At 40.2% G+C, this 21,991-nt stretch overlaps 1 protein-coding gene across 1 annotated transcript in view; it reads left to right on the top strand.

Annotated features, from left to right (window-relative positions):
* Positions 1–21,991, top strand: part of LOC106069729 (glutamate receptor ionotropic, kainate 3-like) — a 46,672-nt gene that overhangs the window by 14,712 nt on the left and 9,969 nt on the right. The window contains exons 13-14 of the mRNA XM_056021172.1: positions 517–641; positions 3,840–3,968. Coding sequence (XP_055877147.1) covers positions 517–641; positions 3,840–3,968 — 254 coding nt within the window. The remainder of the gene's footprint in view (positions 1–516; positions 642–3,839; positions 3,969–21,991) is intronic.

Consider the following 21,991-nt stretch of genomic DNA (forward strand, 5'->3'; position numbering starts at 1 on the left):
CCTTGGGGGTCCCTGGCCTGCTTGAGCACATCTCTCCATTCTGATCTGTCCTTGGGGGTCCCTGGCCTGCTTGAGCACATCTCTCCATTCTGATCTGTCCTTGGGGGTCCCTGGCCTGCTTGAGCACATCTCTCCATTCTGATCTGTCCTTGGGGGTCCATGGCCTGCTTGAGCACATCTCTCCATTCTGATCTGTCCTTGGGGGTCCCTGGCCTGCTTGAGCACATCTCTCCATTCTGATCTGTTCTGTACTTTACGTCTCCATGCCCGGACTTTTAGCTGTTGTAGATCTGTCTCTACGTCATCAAGCCATCTTACTCGTGGTCTGCCTTTGGGGGGGGGGGGGCCTTTTGGTTTTTGCCGGTGAACAATCTTTGCTCCCCTGTTCTCTGACATTCTTTCCAAGTGACCTGCCCAATATCAAAGATAAATGAAAAGATGAATCTGGTTCGGAATCCAACGTGAATATTAATTGAATAACTTTTCACATTTTTTGTTTTGACTTTCTAACTGTAGGAAGCTAAGGACAATATCTATCAAACCATCTGGAAGATGATGTCTGGTAATGAGGCCAAGGCCAGAACAAACCAAGAGGCGCTAGCATTTGTTAAGACCGGAAAATATGCTTTTCTTACTGACAGGTCAAAGATCATTTTAAAATATCATGTTTCTACTTAATTTCTCTGTATGAAAGAACTTAAAAACAGGAAAGTTAAATTTAACAAAAATAATTGGTCTTCATCGAAATTCAAGCCACCCTGAGCACAAAACTATTTTGACTGTCTGGATTAGCAGCACAAAGAAACTCTTTTCCAAGCCTAACCCACACCAACGGTTTCGCTGTTCCTCGCGGGAGTTACACGCTGTAATGAAGACTCTTTCATGGTCATTGGCAGGGGCGGACTGGGTTTCAAAATCGGGCCGGACATTACCATATAAACCGGCCCACAAATGTCATGTCGTATATTTTCGGTGTGTGTGTGTGGGGGGGGGGATTTTAAACCTCTCCGCAAATTATATATATATATGTATGTATATATATATATGTGTATTAGTGTGTGTCTATATGTAATTAATCTTCATTACATTCTTATCTTTCATTCTTTCAAACGTTCCGGGCTCACATAGGTCTCACCAGCCACCCTGTATATATATTCCTTTACAAGATAAGAGAAAGCAGAACGGTTAGAGAGGTACTTCTAAATGTGAAAAGCTCTTGCTTCGTCCTAGTACATTCTCAAAAACGCGATTTGTATATGAATATATTATTTAAAATATAAATGATTCTAAATCTCCTTTCATTAAATATCGGATGTGACAGCGCTATATAAATTATTGTAATTAATGTAATAATTTTCATTATTAATGACTTCATACTTAGCATAAGTTTGCCATTAATCATAAAGGTACCGATATTGATTTAGATCTAGATTTTATGTTTTAATTAAATAATTATTTTTATTTTGTAAGCCTTAAGTGTAGTATTTTTAGATCTATGTCATTACAAATAAACAACAAGAAACTTAGTTTTTTCTTTTCAAATCGCAGAAAGTAGAACATTATACGGTTATACCCATATTGAGCTATGAATAAGTTGGGTGGTTTGCTATTTCGCGGTTGTGTGTCTGTGTTTAAGTTAACTTCTATTAAGTTTTGTTGAAGAGCTAATTGTCTCCCCTTTTGTCGCGTTATATCAATGTTTACTAATTGAACCTCTCCCATCCCTCTTTTTCGTTAACTTTCAATGGAACCATCAAAAGACGGGTGAGGGAATGAGCAAAACAAATATAGGAGTGCCATCAAAGGCCCATGCCGACCAGCAAAATGATCAGGCCAAACACAGTCTCGAAGACATCAAAGTAGTGTTGAAGGCCATGACGCTCGTGCATAGCAGAAAGTACGGTCTAACGTTTTACAAATGATAACACGTACAGTGTATAGTGTAATTCTTAAATTTTATTCTTGTTGAATTTCAAACAAAATTAATTCTAATAATAATTTTAAAAAAAAAAACAAGAAGAAAACGTGTTCGGGCCTTTGTGTCTTGCTGCTGTCACTTTTTTTTAAAAGTTGTCTGCATTTAATTTATTTTCTTTGGTCGCGACTAGACCGGCCCATTTGGTAGCGGCCCACCGGGCATTTGCCCGTTTGCCCATATAGCCAGTCCGCCCCTGGTCAGTGGTGGCACATTGTAGGAATTTGACGAGTCTTCTACGACAGAATTTTTAAATTTCTCGTGGGGACTCGGCTTCCTGAACACGGGAAACTTAGGTGGCTCAAGTGATTGTAACCTCAAAATATATGGTTTTGAAATTGTGATAATCTCGTTAATGGGACACCTCCGGACAGCGGTCGTCTCTTTGGGAAAAATCATTCCAGTTTTGTGAAGCGTCTTAATAGGACGTAAGATCGCCCCTTAATGGACGCTCTACTAAAGATAAGTAGCGCACAAATTATCCTGTGTAAAATACAACCTTTTCCTTTCCCTCTTTCCTCATTATTTTGATGACTATAATCTCATCGATTGGTAACAAACTTGATGTGAAACTACCTTCTCTGCTTTAAAGAACAATTGGAACACAGTCTCTCTTGACTTGAAGGCAACTCAGTTTGCTTAGAGATTGTAAGTTTCCGTCCCCTTGTTTAAAAGTAAAGAAGGAAATCCACTCCCCCTCTCCAAGAGTTATGTCTCCACTCCCCCTCGCCAAGAGTTATGTCTCCACTCCCCCTCGCCAAGAGTTATGTCTCCACTCCCCCTCGCCAAGTGTTATGTCTCCACTCCCCTCTCCAAGAGTTATGTCTCCACTCCCCTCACCAAGAGTTATGTCTCCACTCCCCTCTCCAAGAGTTATGTCTCCACTCCCCTCTCCAAGAGTTATGTCTCCACTCCCCTCTCCAAGAGTTATGTCTCCACTCCCCCTCACCAAGAGTTATGTCTCCACTCCCCCTCTCCAAGAGTTATGTCTCCACTCCCCCTCACCAAGAGTTATGTCTCCACTCCCCTCTCCAAGAGTTATGTCTCCACTCCCCTCTCCAAGAGTTATGTCTCCACTCCCCTCTCCAAGAGTTATGTCTCCACTCCCCCTCTCCAAGAGTTATGTCTCCACTCCCCTCTCCAAGAGTTATGTCTCCACTCCCCTCTCCAAGAGTTATGTCTCCACTCCCCTCTCCAAGAGTTATGTCTCCAAACCCCTCTCCAAGAGGTATGTCTCCACTCCCCTCTCCAAGAGTTATGTCTCCACTCCCCTCTCCAAGAGTTATGTCTCCACTCCCCTCTCCAAGAGTTATGTCTCCACTCCCCTCTCCAAGAGTTATGTCTCCACTCCCCTCTCCAAGAGTTATGTCTCCACTCCCCCTCTCCAAGAGTTATGTCTCCACTCCCCTCTCCAAGAGTTATGTCTCCACTCCCCTCTCCAAGAGTTATGTCTCCACTCCCCTCTCCAAGAGTTATGTCTCCACTCCCCTCTCCAAGAGTTATGTCCCCACTCCCCTCTCCAAGAGTTATGTCTCCACTCCCCTCGCCAAGAGTTATGTCCCCACTCCCCTCTCCAAGTGTTATGTCTCCACTCCCCTCTCCAAGAGTTATGTCTCCACTCCCCTCTCCAAGAGTTATGTCTCCACTCCCCTCTCCAAGAGTTATGTCTCCACTCCCCTCTCCAAGAGTTATGTCTCCACTCCCCTCTCCAAGAGTTATGTCTCCACTCCCCTCTCCAAGAGTTATGTCTCCACTCCCCTCTCCAAGAGTTATGTCTCCACTCCCCTCTCCAAGAGTTATGTCTCCACTCCCCTCGCCAAGAGTTATGTCTCCTCTATTCAATGTTTTTGTCTTGTCTGATTAGATCTCAACTTGAATATATTGTCAAAAATGATTGTTTGACCTACGCCCTAGCTGAGGATGTCTTCAATACTGCTGGCATGGGTTTTGTCTTACCAAAGAATGCTGAGTTTCTGAAATCAGTCGACGATATGTAAGTAGAACGAAACTAAAATAACATTGAAAATTAACAACATAGCAGACGACTGAAATGAACGTTAATTATGGGTAATCGAAAATATAAATGAATTAAAAACAATTAACAATAATAATAGACAATAATAATAGAAAATAATAATACTCTTTAATAATTGCCTGTAATAGTCGATATTGCTACACGATTATCTTCTCTTGAAATAATAATTTGTTAGGCAGGAACTGTCCATCGTGGTTCGATGATGACCACTTTGTCATCCAGGGGGCTGAGGGCTTTGCACTGGGGTTTTACACCTCCTCATGTGGCTGGTGAGACCTATGTGAGCCCGGAATGTTCGGCCGCACACTGGGCAGGTTATTCCAGCTGGAGCTAGTGTCGTTTGTCTTGCTTTTCTTTTCTGGCGTTTTTCTTCTGCCAGCGTTGTTCTTTTTTCCTCAGCAACCTGTGCGCCAGTTTTCACAGCGCGACGCCATGATGCTCTGTCATGTGCCTCTGTCTCCCAGGTGCCTGGGTCTATGCTGAACGCCTTCAGAGAAGCTTTGAGGGTGTCCCTGAAGCGCTTTCTTTGCCCACCTTGCGAGCGCTTTCCTTCGCTTAGTTGGCCATACAAGAGTCGTTTTTGGATGCGGTGGTCTTCCATTTTGTAGACGTGACCTGCCCATCCCAGCTGGGACTGCATCAGGATTGTGTGGATGCTTTGCAGACACGCTCTTCGAAGGACTTCTGTATCTGGTATTTTGTCTTGCCATTTGACATTTAGTATTTTTCTCAGACATGTCATGTCATGTGGAAGTGGTTTAGTTTCTTTGCATGTTTACTGTACACTGTCCATGTTTCTGAGGCATAGAGCAATGTAGGGAGGATGACGGCTCTATAGACCCCTAGCTTGGTGTTTGTGGTGATACCACGTCTGTTCCAGACATTTGTAGACAGTCTGCCATAGGATGCACTGGCCTTGGCGATACGCAGGTCGATTTCACTATCGATTTTTCAATTTCTGGAGAGTGTGCTGCCAAGATATGTGACTTTGTCCACTGCGTTTATATCCTGTCCATTTATAGTAATGCTTGGATCCGAGTAGGCTTTCTCAGGAGCAGGTAGATATAAGACTTCAGTCTTGTTCGTATTGATGGTAAGGCCAAAGTCTGAGCATGCTCTTGAGAAGTCACTGACGATGCTCTGCAGATCGTTTTCAGAGCAGACATTTAGGGCACAGTCGTCAGCAAATAGCAAGTCTCTGATTACTGCTGCATTTGTTTTTGATTTTGCTTTAAGCCGCCTCGGGTTGAATAGGCCACCATCAAATCTGTATGATATATTTATCCCGTTGTTTTCTCTATTTGTGAATGCATCTGTCAGCATAGCGGAGAACACGATACTGAACAGTGTAGGTGCTAGGACACAGCCTTTCTGGTAGTAGACCATATTCTATGTGTTGCATGAGCCGATTTAGTAGGATGCGTGCAAGGATTTTCCCAGCAATAGAGAGAAGAGATATTCCTCTGTGGTTGTCGCAGATCTGGCGGTTTCCTTTTCGCTTGTATAAATGAAAAATTTTGGCATCTTTAAAGTCTTGTGGTATAGACTCTTTTCCCCACATAATTAAGAAGAGCTTATGAAGTCTTTCAATCAGGGCTAATCCACCTTTTTTGTAGACCTCTGCGGAAATGGAGTCAGCTCTTGGAGCTTTTCCGCTTGCGAGCAGTTGAATGGCAAGATCGGTTTCCTTTAGCGTAGGGGGGGTCATCCATTTTTTCATTTATTGGTACTTGCTGTAGCCTGTCTATGGTCGCTTCATTTATGATGGAAGGTGTATTGAGAACCTTTTCGAAGTGAATGTAATTTGCATCTAGAAGATCTCTTTTTTTTTAATTCACAATACGCCATTAAGTTTTAAATATCAAAGTAACTGATAGAGCGATAAAAATCTCATATGGGTATATAGAGAATGGAGGTCAAACCTGATACAGGCTAGATAACGTTAAGTCTCGAAACATGGTAGGAGAAATCTACATATTTACGGTTCTTTCTTTGACGAGTCTTCTGCACACTATATGTTTGCTCTTTATTCGCTTATTTTAAGCTTTGTCGGTACACAATGTCGCACACAAAAAAAAAGTTTTAGCATTGGTATTGATTTCAGAATCGAATTTTATTATAGGCCTTCCGTAGCTCAATTATGTAACAAAAGCTAAAAACTTCTAGAAACTAGTTCTAATTATGGTATCTATTAAATGCATATCACTCAATTCTTTCCGTCATTTCTTCCTTCCCACAATTTCCTCTATCAAAGTTTCTCCTAATGTTTCAAGCTTGTTTTCTCCGATCAGCCAAACCTTGGCCTACCTGTAAGACTTTGGCATAAAGATTGCTATTTATATGCTTATGAGTATAAAAAAAATCACATGATTGCATTTTAACGAGTCAGCTATTGATATTTTATACACAAATGATTTTCAATAGAATAGTCTTTTTTGTTCCTTAACGAAATTCGCTGATGATGCAGCTCTTCTTGCCCTGCTCTCTGAGAGACGAGTATTTCAAAGAAATAAAACACATTGAAAATACTATAATGATAATTTTTTAATGATGAATGTAAAAAAAATGAAATGATAAACGATTTTCGTAGGGAAAAGAAGGTACATGATATTGTTTCTATAGCTGGAGAGAACATTGAAATAGTGCAAACTTGTAAATACCTAGATACTGTCTTACACGTTACAATAAATTATAAATTGTACTGCTAATACTAAGTATATGAGTAAAAACAAAAAGAGCGAAAAAATCATAATTCTTAACTAATTCAGCACTTATATAGGTCTGTATTTTATCATATTCAATCCATAGACTTATATATACTATATCTAGACTGGACATGGAGACGTTTTAACACTACAAAAAATGTCGTGAAACTTTTTTTAGATAGTTGGATCAAGGCGTTGTTTTGTAAAGTAGTTACAAGAAGTAAAGGCTATTTTTTTTCAACCCTAACCTATGTTACATATAATTTAATTTTTAGATCTAGATCTAGTAAATGAACATAAAAAATAAGAGTACTCTCGTCTCATAATTATTATTTTGCAATTTTTAGATACATAATCTTCTTTATCAAAAGACTGAATGCAACACTAAATTGTGATTTTTTTGTGTGTATTTTTGATAATCAATTACTAGATCTAGATCTAAAAAATAAAATGATATGTTACATAGGTTAGTGTTGAAAAAACCACAACAACTTGACTTCTTTGAACTACTTGACAAAACAACGCCTTGATCCAACTTTCTACACAATGTTCACGATCAGTCGCGGGTAAGAATTTATTTCCGGTTTCCAGTCTAGTAGTAGATAGAAGTCTATATAACCTTAGAGACATGTAACTTTATCAACCTCTATATAAAATTCACTTCGTAACTTCTTTTACAATACAGAGATGGGCTAATATAATTTGTTACTTGCAGCAACATAACTCAATGTAGACAAGATTAAAGTGTATAGGGTCAAAACAACAACTTTGTATACATGCTGCAGTGATGATATTTTTCTTTCAGGAGCTTTACCAGAACATTTGTCTTCAATTATTTCTTCTTGATCTTAATAGGTTTCATTTGAGTCGCCCACGTGTTTTGTATTTTATTCTTAAAAGAAAAGAGATAGAAGAGTGTGTGTGTTATCATCAGGGTTGCGGTGAAACAGTGCCAGCGTACATTATGATAGAATTCCCTACCATCCTTATTTAAACATTCACGCTTTTAGAAAGAATGTCTTTCTTTCATTTAAACAACATTGCAGCATTATAAAAGGTCGGGAAGGTCACGTGAGTAAAGAATGCTATTTGACAAATGTTACGTACAAATAGATTCTCCTCCAAGTGTTAAAGTGCCACACAGGTGCAGCAGACTTCCTTCTATTAGCTGGCAGTGGGAAGCGTGGTCGAGAGGCTAAGTACGCTTGAACTTGGTTTGGCTTGAAGGGGGCTCGAGGTTCGACACCCGACTCGAGCAGAGTTGTGTTTACTCAACCCTAAAGGAAGCACGGAAAACCATCTCCCCCAATGGTCCACACATAAGCATGAAAGTAGCGCTAGATGAAAGCAATAATTTATTATCTTCATCGGTGGACAGTGGAAGTGGAAGTTCGAAAACGGCTCTAACGTATGTATATCTTTGGGAAGGGGTCGCGGCGGCTGAGTGGTTAAGATATTTGCTTCCGAATCTCGGTGAAGAATGTGATTTTGAATTTCGAGAATTTTAGGTGCGCCCCTAAGTCCTTCCAACTCTAATGGGTACCTGGTTAGTCGTTGTGCTGGCCACATGACACCTTACTTGGCCAAAGCAAAAGAGTACCTTAACATCATCTGCCCCATTAGATAATAGAAAAAAAATGTGAGAAAGTTCAGCTTGATTGGGTATGTGAGAAATAACGTGTTTTTTACCAGACAGACAGAATGAGTTGAGCTTTGCAAAAATATATTAATCGCACAGATTTATTGTTGTTGGTCTAGATTTATTACAAACCTAATTACATGACTGATCCAAACTAATTTATACAACTACACTTTGTTGATGTTTTTGTTGTTGTTGTTGTTTTTAAATTTTTTTTTTTGTTTATCTGGTTACCAGTTGTTTTTGTACCAACCTTTTACCAGACAGTGAGTTGATATAAGCTTGGTAGATACAAACCTTTTACCAGACAGTGAGTTGATATAAGCTTGGTAGATACAAACCTTTTACCAGACAGTGAGTTGATATAAGCTTGGTAGATACAAACCTTTTACCAGACAGTGAGTTGATATAAGCTTGGTAGATACAAACCTTTTACCAGACAGTGAGTTGATATAAGCTTGGTAGATACAAACCTTTTACCAGACAGTGAGTTGATATAAGCTTGGTAGATACAAACCTTTTACCAGACAGTGAGTTGATATAAGCTTGGTAGATACAAACCTTTTACCAGACAGTGAGTTGATATAAGCTTGGTAGATACAAACCTTTTACCAGACAGTGAGTTGATATAAGCTTGGTAGATACAAACCTTTTACCAGACAGTGAGTTGATATAAGCTTGGTAGATACAAACCTTTTACCAGACAGTGAGTTGATATAAGCTTGGTAGATACAAACCTTTTACCAGACAGTGAGTTGATATAAGCTTGGTAGATACAAACCTTTTACCAGACAGTGAGTTGATATAAGCTTGGTAGATACAAACCTTTTACCAGACAGTGAGTTGATATAAGCTTGGTAGATGCAAACCTTTTACCAGACAGTGAGTTGATATAAGCTTGGTAGATGCAAACCTTTTACCAGACAGTGAGTTGATATAAGCTTGGTAGATACAAACCTTTTACCAGACAGTGAGTTGATATAAGCTTGGTAGATACAAACCTTTTACCAGACAGTGAGTTGATATAAGCTTGGTAGATACAAACCTTTTACCAGACAGTGAGTTGATATAAGCTTGGTAGATACAAACCTTTTACCAGACAGTGAGTTGATATAAGCTTGGTAGATACAAACCTTTTACCAGACAGTGAGTTGATATAAGCTTGGTAGATACAAACCTTTTACCAGACAGTGAGTTGATATAAGCTTGGTAGATACAAACCTTTTACCAGACAGTGAGTTGATATAAGCTTGGTAGATACAAACCTTTTACCAGACAGTGAGTTGATATAAGCTTGGTAGATACAAACCTTTTACCAGACAGTGAGTTGATATAAGCTTGGTAGATACAAACCTTTTACCAGACAGTGAGTTGATATAAGCTTGGTAGATACAAACCTTTTACCAGACAGTGAGTTGATATAAGCTTGGTAGATACAAACCTTTTACCAGACAGTGAGTTGATATAAGCTTGGTAGATACAAACCTTTTACCAGACAGTGAGTTGATATAAGCTTGGTAGATACAAACCTTTTACCAGACAGTGAGTTGATATAAGCTTGGTAGATACAAACCTTTTACCAGACAGTGAGTTGATATAAGCTTGGTAGATACAAACCTTTTACCAGACAGTGAGTTGATATAAGCTTGGTAGATACAAACCTTTTACCAGACAGTGAGTTGATATAAGCTTGGTAGATACAAACCTTTTACCAGACAGTGAGTTGATATAAGCTTGGTAGATACAAACCTTTTACCAGACAGTGAGTTGATATAAGCTTGGTAGATACAAACCAGAACTCACCAGCTATGCCACCTCCTACATTGTGTACTTAATAATTAGCACCTAATGCATTCCTCTGCCACTTCTAATCGAAACTTATGCGTCATTGATTACCTCTGAACTAAAAAAAAAGAAATATCCACTTCCTCACCTCCCCACTCCCCCGACATCAAGAATAACTCATAGCTAGCTCCTTCCATGTCAATACAACGATTGATTGGAGGAATGAAAGAGTTAATAAAGATATGACTTGATACATTCTAGTCGTTCATTGGCTGGGACTGAATTCTGGCATTTCTTCACTTCTTGTTAAGTTATCCATTACTGTCATTGTTCGTTAACGTGCATTTTTTAAACAATAAAACACTCGGCCTGTTGTTGTCTAGATGAGGACCTGAGTTTGTGAGACTGCCAGAGAACTAGGCCTGTTGTGTCTAGATGAGGACCTGAGTTTGTGAGACTGCCAGAGAACTAGGCCTGTTGTTGTCTAGATGGGAACCTGAGTTTGTGAGACTGCCAGAGAACTAGGCCTGTTGTTGTCTAGATGAGGACCTGAGTTTGTGAGACTGCCAGAGAACTAGGCCTGTTGTGTCTAGATGAGGACCTGAGTTTGTGAGACTGCCAGAGAACTAGGCCTGTTGTGTCTAGATGAGGACCTGAGTTTGTGAGACTGCCAGAGAACTAGGCTTGTTGTGTCTAGATGAGGACCTGAGTTTGTGAGACTGCCAGAGAACTAGGCCTGTTGTGTCTAGATGAGGACCTGAGTTTGAGAGACTGCCAAAAAACTAGGCCTGTTGTTGTCTAGATGGGAACCTGAGTTTGAGAGACTGCCAAAGAACTAGGCCTGTTGTGTCTAGATGAGGACCTGAGTTTGTAAGACTGCCAAAGAACTAGGCCTGTTGTTGTCTAGATGGGGACCTGAGTTTGTGAGACTGCCAAAGAACTAGGCCTGTTGTTGTCTAGATGGGAACCTGAGTTTGAGAGACTGCCAAAGAACTAGGCCTGTTGTTTCTAGATGAGGACCTGAGTTTGTGAGACTGCCAGAGAACTAGGCCTGTTGTGTCTAGATGAGGACCTGAGTTTGTGAGACTGCCAGAGAACTAGGCCTGTTGTGTCTAGATGAGGACCTGAGTTTGTGAGACTGCCAGAGAACTAGGCCTGTTGTGTCTAGATGAGGACCTGAGTTTGTGAGACTGCCAGAGAACTAGGCCTGTTTTGTCTAGATGGGGACCTGAGTTTGTGAGACTGCCAGAGAACTAGGCTTGTTGTGTCTAGATGAGGACCTGAGTTTGTGAGACTGCCAGAGAACTAGGCCTGTTGTGTCTAGATGAGGACCTGAGTTTGAGAGACTGCCAAAAAACTAGGCCTGTTGTTGTCTAGATGGGAACCTGAGTTTGAGAGACTGCCAAAGAACTAGGCCTGTTGTGTCTAGATGAGGACCTGAGTTTGTAAGACTGCCAAAGAACTAGGCCTGTTGTTGTCTAGATGGGGACCTGAGTTTGTGAGACTGCCAAAGAACTAGGCCTGTTGTTGTCTAGATGGGAACCTGAGTTTGAGAGACTGCCAAAGAACTAGGCCTGTTGTTTCTAGATGAGGACCTGAGTTTGTGAGACTGCCAGAGAACTAGGCCTGTTGTGTCTAGATGAGGACCTGAGTTTGTGAGACTGCCAGAGAACTAGGCCTGTTGTGTCTAGATGAGGACCTGAGTTTGTGAGACTGCCAGAGAACTAGGCCTGTTGTGTCTAGATGAGGACCTGAGTTTGTGAGACTGCCAGAGAACTAGGCCTGTTTTGTCTAGATGGGGACCTGAGTTTGTGAGACTGCCAGAGAACTAGGCCTGTTGTGTCTAGATGAGGACCTGAGTTATTGAGACTGCTATGTTATAGGATATAAGAAAAGAAAAACACTTAAAATTTAGTATTCTACTTGTGTATATATATTGCTTACTTGAGTATTCAACAAAGAATAAATTGCCCGAATACCCTTAAACAAAGAGAAAGTGCCTACTTTATAATAGCAAAGAGCATGAAAATGAACATTAATTCAAATAAATACAGTACAGTAATTGACCTGGTAAAGCAGACTTAAGAACAAATACAATATTTTTAAGTCAAGCTGTTTATAATGAAAATTAACCGCAAAATCTGGCTACATTTTTTTTAAAGATGTGAAATTTCCTATTTACTTCCTCAATGCTCTCAGCGCTATGTTGCTTTACCACGAAGAACAAAAGTAACCTTGGTTCTCTAAAGGATGAAGGGCACTTGCTGCAACTATTATGCCCAGATTAGGCGCTTGTACTGTGCAGTCCTTCTTTAGTTTTCGTCCTTTCATGGAAGGCCTGAACACTGACCTGCAACGTCACAGTCTGTGTCAAGTTTAGACCAATAGCTCGTTGCTACGTCACAGATCTATACAACCTGGCAACGAGCTATTGGTCTAAACTGCCCATAGGTTATGACGTTATAGTTCAGTGTTGAGGCCTACATAACGAATGGTCTCGGTGTGGTCGAGTACGTCAGACAGCTCAATAATGGAGTGCCGACTTCTCATTATTCAGCTGCATGGGCGTAGCCAGAGGGTGGGTTTGGGTTTCACCCCCCCCCCCGAAATGAAATCCCCCCCATCAAACCCCCCCCCGAAAAAAATCCTGGCTACGCCCATGTTCAGCTGTATTGTAAGTTGGAACTAAGAGGCTACTTTGAGCATCCCAATATACGATGATGAAACTAGCGATGTTTGTAACATTGGATCACGCGTTACAGTAATATTTCTGTTTCACAACGTATAAGCTACCTTCAGTCTGAAAAGACGATGGATTTGAAGCGGCAGTTTGATTAGCCAGTAGCAGACTATTGACTAGTGACCGGAAAAAGACTTTAAATGTTGTAGCTGTGTCATTGCCAAAAGTAGATATATATATTTTTAATACTAAATCTTCGAGTATAGCAGTTGAATTCTTCTGACTGTTAGTCAAGTAATAATTTGTCTGTAAGTATATATAATGATGAGTGTGTAAGTGCATATCTAATAACGCTTGTCTGTAGGTACTCGTTTGTCTCTGTAAATACGTATAGCTTTATATTTATAAATAACAGCACCTGTGTCTTAAAGCCACCTTACTGCTACAGCTGTATCTATGGTTACTAACGACTGTGTGTCTGTAGGTTCTTGTACTTCGTGTCTGTAAGTACTTGCAGGGCCGGCTTTACAAATTGAGGAGCCCAATTCAATTAATGCTTTTTTTTTTTACAATAACAACTATTACTATTAATTAGATCACCATATCAACATTTATTATACAGCATACATAGGAAGCAACTGAAACTCAATAAGTGCCAGTGGGTTAATTAAAGTTACTGCAATCGTACGATGCACTAAATATGTTAACCCTCTAAGCCGTACATCTTTAAAAGCCTGTGACAAGAGCCGTGACTAATAGTAATATGATTAATGTAAATTGCGGGGCCCCTGCCACGAATCGGCCTAAGGCCGGCCTTGAGTACTTATATTGTTAAAATATCAGAACAAAAAAAGTAGTACCTTAGAACTAGAAATTTTGTCTCAATTAGTCGCGATGATTAATTCAAATTAGTTTTGTTTAAATTAACCCTACTGTCGCGTCTAAGTATCTGTAATATAGTACTCAATTATTTATTTATAAACGTCTGAGAGTCTCTAATAGTCCACCAATTCAAATACATTGTGAATCATAAGTCCATAGTGGACCGTGAGACAGGCACTATTCAGTTTGCACATGCACCGTGAAATTGTTGCCCTAAGTGGACCTTGGGACACAGCGATTCGTTTTCAGACTGTCTCCATTACATGAATAATCCCCCACAAAAATGAGTAAATATTGAACTTTCCAGATCAAAGATTATCACTGACGTCCTTGCTCTGATTGGGCCAATCGTTTGAATAAATATTTGTATATTGTTGACAAGTGCTACAAGGTTTTCTTTGGGTAAGACTTCAATATTATAATAATAACGGGACATGAAACTAATTGCATACATTACTAGGAGATTTGCACTTGGAAAGACAGTATCGTACCATCGAACTAAAGTAAAATGCTTATAGACGCTAGAGTAATGTGAGTAAACTAGAAGTAGCGAACTACAATCTCATATGTAATAATGATTAAAAACTTTTACTTTCATTCCAACTGCTTTTTGACAAGACGGACTGATGCTATGACTGACCGATGCCCTGACAGACTGATGCCAGGTTTAATTATGAGCTGCAAAACTAGAAAGATAGTCACCTTGATTTGAATTCACAATTTGTATTGGTTGTTATGTACTCTGATGTTCGACAGCGTTGTTTGATTTGCAAACCTGTTGTCCGAACTTGAATGTATTTGTTGTGTTTGATTACTGGCCCCGATGACTAGACAAGTATTACGTTAACGTAACTACCAGATCGACAGATTCAAAGGACAAACGAATAAAGAAACAACGAGAGACTTGATAAGACTTGGGAAGACTTCCACGATGTTTATTTACAGAATGGTATTTTCGCCACGTGTCTCTTAAATCCGTCGATATTAACTAGCAGTGAATATACTATCCTTCTTGCTTCAAGTCCAAACCTATTTTCTTCTTGTGTACTTCTATTCTGCAACGTCCTTGGTCTGTGTGGCTATGTCACAATGCACAATATTTATATACAAACTAATAAATTCTCTAAACAAAAATAGACCATTACATTGTGCATTTAGAAAGTTGTAATCCCAATGCCTAGAAGTGAACGTACATTTATTAACTATGCAAGGCCTAAATTCCTGTAGAGCATGGGCGTAGCCGGGGGGTGGTTCAACCCCCCCCCCCCGAAATGAAATCCCCCCCCCCCCGGCAGCTTGCTAGAATCAATTAAATATCTATATGATTAAAACTTGTCATTGATATTTTAACCGATCTTTATATTATGTCGTTCCCTGTTAGCCGATTTGGTGGGGGGGGGGGGGGCGAATACATCTGCAGCCCTTCCAACCTGAACCCTTTGAGTGGGGGGGTGGGCGGTGCTACTTTTAATTAGAAATCATAGTTTGTGAACAAAATTAGTTGAATTACAATATAATTTTTATATTATGTTGCTACACTTCTGGTATCTTAGCCGATTCGGTGAGGTGGAGGGGGGGGGCGATTGCTTCTGCTGACCTCCCCACTCTTGTATATAATGTCGAACATACGATCTGATCTCAAATTTTATCATAAGTAAATAAAAAATGAAAAGGGTTGTTCCAGGTGGGAGGGGCGATACATGCGATCGCCTTCCGCCCAACGGACAAACCAATACTTTTTCTTTTTGTATTTTAGTTAAGAAATTACAAAATTTAAAAAAAAGGTGACACTAATATAATTTATATCTGCTATTAATTAAATGCTGGGCGTACGAAAACAGCAACCCCATTATCTTCACCGAGTGGGGTAACCATTTCATCGAAAAAGAAAATTGCCACCTTGTTGAACAAATATTTTGCCAAGATCAACAAGGCTGCCAAGAAGTCCCCAATGTCCAAAGCCATTGATAAAGCTCGCAAAGCTGATGAAAAAAAAGACCGAAAGGAACCACAGACCGAAAGTGCTGAGGGAACGATGAACTCCACCTTCTCGATAGGCGAGCTTAATGCTGCCATAAGGAAATGCCAGCTTAAAAAGGCTCCCGGGCCGGATGGTATTACCCCCGAAATGCTTAAACATGTAGGGGGGAAAGGAAGGGCCGTGCTCTTGGCATTCGTAAATAGAACCTGGGCAGATGGTCATCTGCCCCGGGCCTGGAAACGTGCCACCATTATTCCTATACCAAAAAAGGGAAAAGATGCTTCCACTGCTGAGGGCTACAGGCCCATCTCACTCACATCTTGTGTGGGAAAGATGGCTGAAAAAATGGTAAATGACCCTCTGGTTTGGTACCTTGAGAGTGCCCGTCTTATAGCTCCAGAACAGGCTGGTTTCAGGGCTGGAATGTCCGCTATAGACCAAGTCTACATCTTTGTGCAGAGCGTAGCAGATGGATTCCAAAGGACCGAAAGCACATACGCAGTCTTCATTGACTTAAAACAGGCATATGATAAAGTATGGCGGCCTGGTTTGCTTCATAAGATAAGAGCCGTGGGGGTGCGGGGACGGATATATTACTGGATTAGAGACTTCCTACAAGAGCGTACAATAAGAACAAGGATGTACGGAGAAGTCTCAGGGGAAATGACCCTCGAGCACGGCCTCCCCCAGGGCTCCGTCCTGTCATGCGCCCTTTTCACGGCCTTCATAAATGACCTACTGGCTCAGCTAAAATGCCAAAAGCTGCTATATGCTGATGATATTGTCCTTTGGAAATCCGGAAGGAGCGCATCCTCTATACAAAAAGTGCTACAGGAGGACCTCCATACGCTCTGCTCATACACACAAAAATAGAGGCTAGAAATAAACACCTCCAAGACGGTCTATTCTCTGTTCACGCTCGGGACTGGCATTCTCAGGCAACCTTTCCAGCTCTCCCTCAACGGAGTGGCTCTCAGCATGGAAAAGCTACCCAAGTACCTTGGTGTAACTTTAGATCGCAAACTAAAAATGTGTGAGCACATCCAGGATGTTGTAAGAAAGGCCTCAGGGAAACTTTGCATTGTGCGGAAGCTGGCATCCACGAAGTGGGGAGCCCGAGCAGACATGCTCCGATCCCTGTATTTAGGAGCAGTCCGATCACAGATAGACTACAGCTTACCTGTGCAAATTTATGGCTCTAGGACTGCTCTTGAACAACTTGATAAAATACAGTCCCAAGCACTAAGATTTGTCTGTGGAACCTTTAGGACAAGTCCAGTGAATGCGGCTGAAATAATGGCTAATATAGCTCCACTAACCCTTAGGAGGGAAAGGTCAGTACTGACCTGCTATGAGCGGTATAAAAGGCTGGATGAATACCTCCCAGCTAGAAAACTAGTGGATGGTTGGAGATGCAGAAGACGTATCCAGATGCAGTCTTTTATGCATCATGCCACTAGACTATCTGATGAAGCTGGCCTCTCTACCAACCGACAAAACATTCAACGCTTTCATCCCCTTCCCCCTTGGTGTCGCCCAACAACCCCAGACATACGCTTGAAATTAGTAGACCCTAATGTCACTCAGCAAAGCCGTTCATCTAACGACCTTCAAATCCTAGCTCTGGAGACCATTAATACCTTCAAGCCCAGTGCTATTTTTGCATACACTGATGGATCGGCTTCAATAGATTCTGGAAGAGCAGGCTATGGAGCCTACATCGACTTTCTTGGCTCTCACACAGTCAAAATCTTTGGACCATGTGGTAGTGTTTGCAGTTTTGATGCGGAGACCATGGCAGTCTGTGAAGCCTTAAAAGTCATTGACTCTCAACTCGGCGAGGGACATTTGAGGGCAACACAGATTGTTGTGGTCACTGACTCAAAATCTGTACTACATGCTTTGCAAAGCCCCGGACCATGGCCCCCCAATATCAACACTGTCATCATGGCTTCACATAACATCAAACAACGCTATGGCACCCCTGTAATAATGCAGTGGGTACCGAGTCACATAGGTGTGACTGGCAACACAATCGCAGACTCTTTGGCCCACCAGGGAGGGCGAATTCCACCCACTGATCAGGCTGTAAGCTTTCATCAAGCCCTGGCTATAATACAAAAAACAGAAATGGAAAAGTGGTTTGAGTGCTGGGACAAGTCCCAAAAAGCCCGTGGAGTCTGGGAGCGCATGAGGCGCCCTGACCGCACTTCCCCGTGGTGGAGGCTGTCCAGGCCTGAGCAAGCTATTATAGCACAGTGCAGGACAGGCCACTGTCCTGTTGGCTCATATTTCTCGCGGCTATGGCCAAATTTCGATTCACGGTGCCCTCGCTTCGGGGAAGAAGAGGAAACCGTGCCTCATATTCTGTTTGACTGCCCCAGACTTGCTGATCTCCGTCTCGACAGGTCTGGGAAACCCAAAATTCTCGACCTGTATGGCGACATTCATGCACTACGCAAGACAGCAGGGTTTCTGTCCAGGGCTTTTGCAAGAGAGGATTTGAGCCTCTCAAGCCCTCACTCTAATGGAGTTTGATGATGATGATGATGAATTAAATTCTTATATCGAGTCGCCCCAACCCCTATTATTTAATGCCAAATGCAATCATTAGCAGAAATTATAAAAAGGAGCGAGGGTTAACGTTTTAACACTACCGCCCTCTCCCCTTTCCAGATGAAAAGATGACGTTTTAAAACAGAAAAGTCAAATGTGGCGACAGAGTTTATGTCATTGCATACGAATTTATCTGAGTTATTTTAAGAAAAACTTTGTTTTGGAAAATATAGAATTCATACGAAATTTCTCATTATAAGAGTAACAATTGAGATGAGTTCTGAACCCAAATATTATTTTTCTAGTCATCTTTTCAACCTCTTTTCAAACTGATATTTTTCTGTTGTAAAAAAAAATTTGGGACAATAACTCACAATTTATACTTGAATACTGAAAATGCAAAACATTTAGAGTAAAATCTAATTGGTTCACTTAATTTCTCCTCCCACTTCCAAAATGTTTTTTTAGAGCTTTGAATTATAGTTCTGTAACAAACCAAATTACAAACATGCCTATTGAACAAAATGTATCACTTACAAATGAGCTTTTATTTCAAAAATATTATTTTTCGAATAGATGTTTTTTCGGCGGCGTTACTCAAAGTCTTAATCTAAATCTGTGAAGTATCTTACCTTTTCAAGAACAAATCGGTTGTATTTGCGATGTAGTAAGAGCCTGTAAAATCATATTAGAATATTTTTCAAGTAAAACATTATTCAAAAGGTCCTATCTTAATAGGATGAATAATGAGCTGTAGATGTCAGGAAAATGCGTTTCTGCAGTGAAGAATGCAAGAAAACGATTTTGGCGATCCCCACTGGGGAAGCTTACAGCGCTCCCCCAGACTCCCTAGCTGTCAAGAGAAAGGCCTCAGACCCCAGACCCCATAGCTATCTAGGGAAAGGCCTCAACATGACTGTTTTTTTTTTCAATTAGACTGCGATCCTCAAAGCCTTAATCGAAATAATATGTGAGGTATCTTATTTTTTCAAGGAACAAATCGGTTGTATTTGCAATGTAGTAAGGGCCTATAAATTCATATTAGAATATTTTCAAGTAAGACATTATTCAAAAGATCCTTTTTTGAATAGTATAAATAATGAGTTGTAGATGTCAGGAGTATGCGGTTCTGCAGTGAAGAAAACAAAAAAAACGATTTTGTCGTCGGGGCTTCGCCCCGATCCCCACTGGGGAAGCTTACAACGCTCCCCCAGACCCCCTAGCTGTCAAGAGAAAGGCCTCAGACCCCAGACCCCATAGCTATCTAGGGAAAGGCCTCAACATAACTGTTTTTTTTTCAATTAGACTGCGATCCTCAAAGCCTTAATCCAGGGGTCGGCAACCTGCGGCTCGCGAGCCGCATGCGGCTCTTTGGATATTAAGCTGCGGCTCTTTAGTTCCATGCGCAAATATTATTTATTTTATCGAAAAAAAAAAAAACATTTAAAAATCATTCTGATTCTATTCTATCTCTCAGCCACTTGTATTCGTTTTTCAGCGCACCCCTCCCCAAGTTTTGAAATGTAACATGTTTGCAGGTGGAAGATATTCAACTTTCTTCTGCCTCATCACTTGATATATATATATATATATATGAGTCTTGATACAAAAAGAAACGGCACAAGTTGCCCTTTTTGTCAGGTATATGTCTTCCCAAGGTCCAAAAAAAGAACTTTTAAGATTGCTACCGGTCTCGTGACAAACTAGAGGAGAAGATACAGCTAATGTCGTGCAAAAATATATTAAAGACAATATAATCAATATAAATATAATCGTTTCAATAGCAACTGATGGAGCCAGAAGTATGACAGGAAAAAAATTAAGGCGCAACTACGATTCTTTGGAGCAAAATAAACCTCTAAATTCTTACGTTTCACTACATAATACACCTAGTAGCGCTTTGTGTCCAAACAATTCCGACCAAAATATTTGAGGTCATGATTTTGGTAATCAAGATTAATAACATCATCTTATCAAAAGCACACTACCGTCGTCAGTTTAAAGAATTCTTAACGAAATGGAGACTCAGTATCCCGACCTCCTTCTTTACAATAACGTGCAATGGTTCTCTAAAGGTAAGGTGTTGAAACGTTTTGCTTTGTGCTTGAATGAATTAAATACATTCCTAAATGATAAAGGCATTAATCATCCTGAATTAGAGAACAACAAATAGTTGCAAGGAAACCCAGCCTATGTTTTGGTAGAATTCGTTTATTTTGAAGAAAAAATTTATTCTTTTGCAGAAATTATTCAGAGCGGTCAAAATTAATTTATTGACAGATTTGAACACTTCAAAACAAACACAACGGTTGTAGCATTTATAGCAAAGGAAAAATCTTAACACTAATAGTACCGAAATCCACATTGAGCCATTTGGAATTGATACTGGATCTCTAGACATGCAATTGATCGATTTAAAAAGTAAAGCTTTGTGTAGTTGTCTGAAAATCAAGTTTTAAGAGTTGAAGGTCCAGAAATGTTTGTAACGCAACAAAAGTGGACTGCTTTGGAAAAAATGCCGCGAGATGAGGCACTTATATTCGACGCATGGAATAGTCTTCCAGACTGCTACAGTCAAGTGAAAAAGTTGGCATTTGGAAGACTGACTAACGTCGGATCGGTATATTCGTGCGAACAAGGGTTCTCTTGCATGAATATAATTAAAAGTCAAGTAAGAGTCGTGTTTGAAACTAAAAACAAGTTATGAGCCAAATTCATCCAAACTTTCTAAAACAATACAAAGCCATAGTTACCACTGAATTTTTTTGCTATTGAAGTACAGGCTAGTGTTGTATGTGAATGTTTAATATTTATACTGAATTAATAAGTAATCATCTAATAATCATCTAATAATACCATATATATATATATATATATATATATATATATATATATATATATATATATATATATATATATATATATATATATATATATATATATATTTATATTTATATATATATATATAATGTATAATTTGTTGTGTAAAACATTATTTATATAAAGATAAATGGATATTTTTCTTATGAAAAAAAAATCTTGTGGCTCTTTAGAAAAGTGGAAATGTTGTAAATTGTAATTTTTGGCTCTTCTGACTCAAAAGGTTGCCGACCCCTGCCTTAATCGAAATAATATGTGATGTATCTTATTTTTTCAAGGAACTAATCGGTTGTATTTGCAATGTAGTAAGGGCTCCCCCAGACCCCCTAGCTGTCAAAAGAAAAGCCTTAACATAACTTTTTTTGTCTGCTTTTTTCGCCGAAGGTTGAGAAACACTGCTTTTTTTAAACATTCTAATATATATATATAGCTATATAGCAATATAGCTATATAGCTATATATAGATAGATAGATAGATAGGATAGATAGATAGATAGATAGATAGATAGATAGATAGATAGATAGATAGATAGATAGATAGATAGATAGATTTATATATATATATATACTGTAAGCGCGTTTATGCTTAGGGTTAGGGTTTGCTGGGCGTTAGGGTTAGGGTTTGGAAAAAAATCGCCCCCCCCCCACTCCGAAGTTCTGGATCCGCTAGTGGTTCCACTCGAAAGCGCCGTTCCACTGCATTGATGAGACAGCAAGTTTAAGCACTGAATCTAGACGCTCGTCTGTAAGGCGATAACGCCACAGTGAATTCACCCCTTTCAGGCCCTTTTCCCCTGCTAAATGAAGAGCTGCAACTCGTTTAGAAGGCGCGTGTGTCAGCCTGATTCAACTTCTTGCCACAGAGGCTCAGTT

This window comes from Biomphalaria glabrata, chromosome 2 (assembly GCF_947242115.1).
Source record: "Biomphalaria glabrata chromosome 2, xgBioGlab47.1, whole genome shotgun sequence".
NCBI classification, from domain to species: domain Eukaryota; kingdom Metazoa; phylum Mollusca; class Gastropoda; family Planorbidae; genus Biomphalaria; species Biomphalaria glabrata.